The 8,161-nt window shown below is 39.9% G+C and overlaps 1 protein-coding gene across 8 annotated transcripts in view; it reads left to right on the forward strand.

Annotated features, from left to right (window-relative positions):
- The window catches only part of LOC107315783 (kinesin-like protein KIF20B), a 32,016-nt gene extending 29,351 nt beyond the window's left edge, over positions 1–2,665 (forward strand). For all 8 annotated transcript variants that reach the window (XM_085555113.1, XM_085555116.1, XM_085555112.1 and 5 more), the window contains 4 exons: positions 95–175; positions 903–1,029; positions 1,427–1,569; positions 2,406–2,665. In XM_085555113.1, coding sequence (XP_085411239.1) covers positions 95–175; positions 903–1,029; positions 1,427–1,569; positions 2,406–2,486 — 432 coding nt within the window. In that variant the 3' untranslated portion in view covers positions 2,487–2,665. The remainder of the gene's footprint in view (positions 1–94; positions 176–902; positions 1,030–1,426; positions 1,570–2,405) is intronic.
- Positions 2,666–8,161: the final 5,496 nt, after the last annotated feature.

Raw genomic sequence — 8,161 nt, forward strand, 5'->3', positions numbered from 1 at the left:
CTACGATTAGCAAAAGTGTTTAAAGTGTTCACTTTTGTGACATCAATTGTTCTTTCCAAAAGAATCATGGCTGAAACTTGTCTTATTTTCCCAGGATTTTGTGAAAAGTGAGAATACGAAAAATACAAAATCTGTCATGGCTTGTAATTCACCCTCTGCAAGTGACAAGAAAACGGTTGGTTTTTGTTCTAGTTTTGAAGCTAGCTTGGCACTTCCTGTAATTGTGTGGTCACACGAAAGAAGCAGTGTCTTATCCTTATCTGTATACCTGAATGGGAATCTTACATGCTTATGAGCTCTTCCAATTAAATTCCATAAGCTAACCAAAGGGCAAGTCAGTCTGTCCCCAGAGCGTGGAATGGCTGTACTGTGTAATGGTTTGGAGGGAAGGATATTGCACACTGAATAGTTGGGAAGAGAAGCTTTAGTGTATTATCGTGTGCTTTTGTAAGTGAAGCCCTTGTATTAAACTAAGGTTCATATCATTAATATGCATGGCAGTTATTAAAAACAGATGTTCACATGTGATAGCAGTATCCTTGGCACGGTCAGAGTATGAGTACTAGATTTTTCCCATCTCTTGTCTTCTGTTTGTATGTTTGTTTATTTTATGTAATTAGAACAGCTTATGTGAGAAACAACTCCACAGCTTGGGAGCTACTTTTAAAGAAACTACTGCCTTATTAAGAAACTTTAAGAAACGTATGCCTTGAAATAGCTGAAATTTTGACAACTCCCTAAAGGGTATAAAATTGTCTACATTACTTGCCATTGTGGTATCATCAGCATAATGAACAGAGGTGTCAGTAGTAAAGCTCAAAATGTCAACTTAAAATAACGTTGAACTAAAATGACGTTTAAACAATGCTCTTGTTTCACATGTTCACATCTCTGTTTAACAGAAATCCGGAAAAGACTACTTCCTGAGAAAGCGAGGACATACTTCAAGACTGACTAAAAAGAAGGATGAAACACTGCAAAAAATTGGAGATTTTATTCAAAGCTCTCCTTCTATTATACACTCTAAAGGTTGGTGTAGAATAAGTTTTATTCCATGTTTCCTAGGCATTGTAGAATGGCTTGTTTCTGCTGTAGGCTCTTAATGTATGTGTTCTTAGAGAACTTGTCTGCCATGTTAAGTTGTCCTTTGATTTATGAAGTAAATGCATTTATTCGTCTTGATTGTCTTTCATACTCCATTTTAATGCGTGATTTAAGCTGCCGTACCTGAAGCTATAAACTGTTTCAGCTATAGAAGCAATAAAGAACCTCGATGAACAAATACAATTTCTGAGTATTTTCGCTTAAATTTTGCGTGTCATTTATAAACCAAGTTTGTTACGAAGCTTTTTTTGCATTCTTTGATTTAAAGACTCACAAAACCAGTAAGTTGATTGGTTTATGAATCAAAACAAATTTCTTCTAGCCAAGAAGCTGATTTCAGCAGTAAGTTCTCCTAAATCTAATGAACCTGAAAGTCTCGAAGAAGGAGAGACCAAGCCAAAACGATCCAAAAGGAAGCTGTATTCAACTGACATTTCTGGCCCTCTAGATATACCTGCTTCTTCGGTAAGCGATTATACTGTAGTCTTGGCTTAAAATAAACTACTAAGGAGTCCAAACAGACTGGAGGTTTCATCTATTTGCAGGAGGAGGTTGAAAGTACTGAGGTATTTCTTTGTTCTACCAAGTCATTCTTGTTGGTCTTCCTGCTGTTCTGTTTTATTTTGTCCTCAAAGATCTCTGTGTTTGGCTGGCTTACAGTTTACTAAGTAGGTGATGTAGCAATCACGGAGATGTCTTCTAATTTGGAATCATAGATAATTTCAGTGTGTTGGAGTGGGATTATTCTACCACACACTTTTCTAGAGCACAACTTAGACAGCTTTTTAGGTATGCTTAAACTATGATCTCCTGTCTAAGCCAACTTGCAAAGGATCTGATGTGCCAGTATCATGACTCTGTCAGCAGCTATTGTGCTAAGAACATTCTTGCTCTGTTGGAACTGCATCTTTTAATTATAGAGTCCTTTTTCTGTTCAGCATAGTGATCGTTTGCCCATACTGTAATATCCCTCTGAATTTTTTGTTGATTTGACGAATGATAGGGGCAGAAACCAAAATGTTATTTTTTTTGTTAGAGGATGAAGAAGATGAGACAATTTCTTCTCTCACTGTAGTTCTGAGAACATGGAACTGAACCGAGAACTGAAATTCTGGGCAAACCATAGCTACAGGGTTTGGGGCTAAAAATGTTTTCTGAACGCTTCATGTTTCACAAAACAAGCATAATAAGCAAATTCCATTCTGAAATCCATTTAGGGGAAGAAATATGTTTGCGTGGGTCAAGAAGAGCTTGTCAGACTTGTGTAAAAAGATGAGTAACTTTTGAAATGTTTTCTTCAGGAATTTGAGGAACCAAAGAAGGAAAGTGATCATCTGATCATGAAGCGACGGCTGAGATCCAAAACAGCTAAAAAACCTTGAAGAAGCACGTTTGTTCCCCTTTGTCAGGACATACTTCTATCATATTATTTAAACTGGTTGTTAATAAACAGTAACAGTTACTCCGTTGTGTTCTTGAATTTGTATATAGGTGTACAGTGTCTCTCTGACGGTTTCAAACTGACTCTATTGAGGCTGAAATAAATACAAGCTTTCTTAAACTGTGTTTGGATTTTATTGTGGTTAAGGGTTTATTTATTTTTGTCTTGCCTCCCCTGTACAGGAATAGTATCTCAAGGACTGATTGCTATTTACCCATTGTGCAGTTATAACAATCTATTTTATAGATAATTAACAAAACTTTTATTTTTATGTAATAAAAAGTAATAACTGTACTTATGCAGGATGGCCTGGCTTGCTTTTTTCACGTGACTGGTGTACTTAGCAGAACTCTGCCGGAGATAAGAGCATTAATACACATTTGGGTATTAAATCAAATGTATTGAATATACATTTGTGTATACTTCATTTTTGGACCTTTTTAAAGAATTTTCTTTGGAGAGTAGATGGTGCCAATTCCTCTCTGTGTAAGAAAGATGCTTTCCCTCACTTGTGTGAATTCAGCTTTAAATTACTAAACTTAGAATAATAAGCCAAATACATTTGGGGGGAATTCTAATATCCATGAATGTTAATCTACTGTTTGAAGTGTTCCAGTCTGGAGTAAACATTTCAGAGTATATTCTAACCATATATACCATAGTTCCATAGATCCTGAATTGTAAGATCAAATTCTCATTCCAAGTTGCTTCTCTAGTTTCCAGACTTGAGAAGAGTTGTAGCCTTATATTCTTCTGTTTTATATCCTTTCTGGAGTAAAGTAGTATCTTCCACCTAACTTTCAAATGAAAAATCAAGCCTGACTATCAAATTATGCAGCTCTTCCATTGCTCCCTGATCCAACAGCATCACCAGTGTCTACTGCATTTTTATATTACTGAATGAGAATTAATCCTTCTCATCAGCTCATGCTTGACACTGCCATCTTCTTTCTCACCTCTTCATTCAAATACTACATAGAATAATCTGACCATCTCTCAAATTTGGCTTTCTTTCCTAAGTAGAAATAAATGCATTTGTCAGGAGATTTTGTTTCAGGTTTTCATAGGCAGTTTTACACTTTGAGGTCCTTCATCCTTCTGTCCAGATGTTCTGTTTTCTCCTACGTGTGGTTTAGTTATCAGCCTAGACTGACTTTTTCAGGACTAGAGTTGACTTCTTTCATGGCTGGAGAAGAGCGCATCACTGATGACACTTAGGTGATAGGTGGGTGTTTCTGCATTTTAAACAAGTGTCATTGCTGGAAGCATAATAAGTACACAAGGTGAAAGTCGTGGCACAGTCTTAAACAATGGGCTGTACTTAGCATATTTCTTCTTTGCCTTTCCTGGAGTTTTGTCTGCCTTGTTCCACATTCAGCAGAAGTTCAGCCAGCTGCTCATCCTGACCCCTATCTTGTTCTTCTGTATAGTTTGTTTTTGGAACCCATCAATAAGTGCCTGTTTAGCAGGATTGTCTCTCCCATTGTGTAACCTTGCTCTTGCCTGCAGTGAAATTTACATTCCATCATGCTGATTTGAATGACAGTTTGATTGCTTGTCATTGAATCATCAAATAAGCTTTGAAACCAAGAAAACCTACAAGGTAAGTGCAGGATAGGAAGGATGCTGAATTTCTTGTGGTCTGATTTCTTTATTCACTCGAACGTACGGAGGACAGTGGAAATATCTTCAGCCACTCGTCATCTGTGTGAATCTGCCAATGGAGAATGTATGTTCTTTTCCCTATCAAATGCAAAATGTCTCCATTTCAAGTAATTTCTTCCAGCTTTTCTGGGTAAAAATATAGGAAGTAGAACAAGTGTAACAGTGGGCTTTTCTTGTTGGGATTTTGCTCCTTTCAATGAAAGGAGAACGGAATATTTGGGGGTGTTTTCTCTGTAATAGGGCAGCTCTCTATAGACATGGAAATACTTGAGCTTCCTTGGGGTTTGATTTGCGCTGCGACAGAAGAAAAGTCAAGATATGAACGAGAAGTGTGTACGTGGGGTGCACGGCCGTCTGTATCCTTGTGCGCCCACACGATGGCGCTGAGGCCCTTCTGAGCCTTGGTCAACAGCCTTCCCTCTGCCAGCGGCGGTCAGCAAGAGCGCTTCGCTCCTTTCAAACACACCCACATGTCGATACGCGTAGCTGGGTATCACAGAGCGGTGCTGCTGGTAGTGTAACCCCTTCAGCTCCTGTATTTCCGTGTCACCTGTGGTGAGCATCTCTACTGCAGTGCATTCAGTGTCTCTCCCTTTTGTTGCTCCTGGAGCTACCTTTCACGCACCTGCCCCGTTTAGGAGATGTACTGCACATGAGTTGTGTCAGAATGGTGGTCAGCACTTGTTGAACTTCTGTGCTATTTCCTCTACTTAAAAAGGGACTGAAAAGCACATAGCCAAGTTCATCTGAACCGCTTACGGTCAAAAGTTTGGCTGCCCTCTGCATGCTGTAACCCAGTGTCTACATTGCTTGAAGTTTTTCCAGTTCTTTTGCATGTGTTCAGAAAATACAACTGTTTGAGCAGGTGTGCTAAAAGCTCTGATTTTCACATGTTTTGCTGCTATTGCTATTCAGCTGTGCTCATGGTTAGTGAATGTAGTGAAGCTGAGCTTCATTCAGCACCTGTGACTTACAGCTGATTCAGTACCACAGCCCACTTCCAGGTGACTTCGTCAAGGACCGCTTGAAAATCTTCAGTGGTGTAGCTTCCCCTATAGGAGAATGTCTTAGAGAGAGAGGAGCGTCAGTGTTGGCCTAAGTCTCCTACTGAAGTCAGCAGGAATTCTTGCTGCTAATTTTACTTGGAGCAGGTACGTGAATGTTGTGTGCTTTTCAAAGGTGGCTACTGCTTGTAAAGCTGGGTGTGCAAGATGGAAAGCAGTCTAGAAACTGAATTGTTAGACCTCTAATGAACACCCACTATTGCTCCTCAGTACATCTGTAACAGTCCTTAGGACATCCTCTTGAAAGCTCTCTAAGTGCAGATTTATTGCAGAAAAATGCATATTTACAGAAGTGGCATCAGTTATGCCTCTACATTCTACTAAGTTTGTACAAACATCCTTCACTCAAAGTGAAAACCTGCCTGTTTGTCAGAAGCTCTCAGGAGACTTTCTCGCAGGCTCACAAGCTAAGCCTTTATGTTTGTTTCAGCTGTGTAGTCTTATGTACACACAAACCTTGCAAACAAAAACTACAGCAAAAGACCCGCTCCTTCAGTTGTTTAGAGCTTCTTAGATGTGTTTCTTTTTTTGCTGTGATTTGGAGCCTCTAAAATGATCTTTCATTGTGAGCCTCCACTGCCAACCCGGTCCACACAGGGTTTGCCCTGAAATGGCAGCTGCTGACACTTCAAAAGTGCTGCCAACTGCTTGGAGACAGGCTGGGAGTCAGTTGGTGGGTGGTGAGCAATTGCTTGTGTATCACTAGTTATGTACACGTGTATGTATGTCATGATGGTTATCTGAGGTCCTTTTCCTTTTCTCAGTCTTCGTAAACAGTTTTATTTTGACATATGAGTTCTACTTTATATATATATATATATATATATATTCTCTCCCCCATTCCACTGGGAAAGGAGTGGGGGGTGAATGAACAAACACCTGTGTAGTGCTGAACCACCTACTGGCTTAAGCCACAATAGATGACTTCTGAAATTCTAACATTTCCAACTGCTTGAAGTGTGCTCTGTGTAACTCCTTCTCATCATAAATGTGGTGTCTCAGCATCACTTCATGTCAGATGGGAGAGAATGAAAATACTGGGAGAAAAAGTGGAAAAGGACAGGTGTGCTATACATTAAGATAAAGCATTGTACCTTATCAGCAGGTACGTCTTGGAGATCTCACTGAAAGTGGTGAATTTTGGCCATATTTGGAGAAAGCTGTTCAGTAATGCTTTCATGTGCATATGGTTCATCAAGAAAGATGAAGGTATTCTTGTCATCTGTAGTTGCTAGTCTTAAAATAGCATTTCCAATTGGATGTTTGCCGCAAAATAATACTAAAATGATTATGCAGGTTCTGTGCAAAATCCCAAATACTGTTCTCCCCCTCAGTGAGCTTCGAACACTTAGATGCTGTTGGATGAATTAGCTGAAAGGTTCTCAGCTGGCAGTATGTCCTTGTGTTGTCTCCAAGACCAATAGTTCCTATAGATTCAATTGCTCAGGAGGTAAAAACATGGATGAAAGCCGACTTGGGTGAATATTTAGAGTTTGATGGGAGTGAATTGCCTTAAAAGCAGCTGGTGATAGAACAATATACTGCTTGTACTTAAAAAAACCCTCAATCGTATTATTGGTTGCTGTGCCAATAAGCTTTCTCCTTGCTTGTAGGCTTGTGAGATCCAGGTTTGCAGAAAACAATCTGTGAAAAATCATGGGAATCATGTGGTTTTATACTCAGCAATCTCATTAAAAACTTGAACTGACTTTTAGAAGCTTTTCTCCATGGTGTTAGCTGGACAAATCTGCACGTGGATGTCAACATGGAGGTTTTTATTGACCTGGAGTAGAAAACAGCTTTCGTACCTACCAGGTGAGATGGGCAGCTACTGCACAGGTACACAGAAGAAACTGATGGAAGCATAAGTACTTGAAATCACCCTCCCTCCTGTTTATTGACCTATGTATGTGAATGCCATGCACGAATGCCTCATAGCCAGATGTCAAAATGGAACAATGCTGCCTGAAGTGGTTGGTGACAATATGGAAGATGGTTCTGATTAGCTGCAGTTTGCAAATTACTTGCAAATATTTCATATCCAGAAGACTGCAATTTATCAGCCATGCGATATTGGAGGCAAAGTCATTGCAGGGGATGAGAGTGAACTACTTTTGTTACCTGTGGTTCATTTCACGTCAGGATTCTAGCGTTAAGCCTCCGCGAATCCGACCTGGTCCAGCCGGGGCCCATTTAACTCCACGTTCACACCAATATGGTGAATAGCTAAATGGCGTTTTATTGTGCGTGTTAACGGTTTAAATAAGCCACTATCTACTTTGTCTACACCCCTTCTACATATGCATAACTCCTTCTACATATGCATAACCGAGCAGGGGAGGGCCTATCGCGTTACATCCCGAGTGTTCATGCACGCCTAATACAACATACTTGTTCCAGGAGCTGTTAATAGAGCTCTCATTGCTACTGGGTACATCATGATATAGACTTAATTACACTACCTTTCAAATGGTATTTTTATTATGAGAACAGCCTCACTGCTGCCTGCTGCTGCATGGGAAAAGTAGTTGCACACTTGGTATAATTACATGTGGTTCTCTGCTGCAAAACTGACCTTTTACAAAATGTCACATGTGGTGTTTGGTGCGTCTCAGACTTGCCTAATTTCTGTGCATTTTCGTAAGGCACAGCAAGTGCAGAAAACAGGTTGCTTAGTTTAGGGAAAAGAAAAAACAACCAGGAATGTTTAACCACAGTTCTATCAGTTCCACAACCCCTGGCACTTAACCACCGTGTCTTAAAGTATCTCAAAAAGCTGTTGACTTTTGAAGGCTCTGTTATCACCAGGCTCCATCTGAGCTTAGGCTTCGCTGAGTGGCAAGGGCAAGAGGCACCATTACTGCATCGCTTTTCAGCACAACTCTTT

Source organism: Coturnix japonica, chromosome 8 (assembly GCF_054131305.1).
Source record: "Coturnix japonica strain WE chromosome 8, WE-NBRP24, whole genome shotgun sequence".
NCBI classification, from domain to species: domain Eukaryota; kingdom Metazoa; phylum Chordata; class Aves; order Galliformes; family Phasianidae; genus Coturnix; species Coturnix japonica.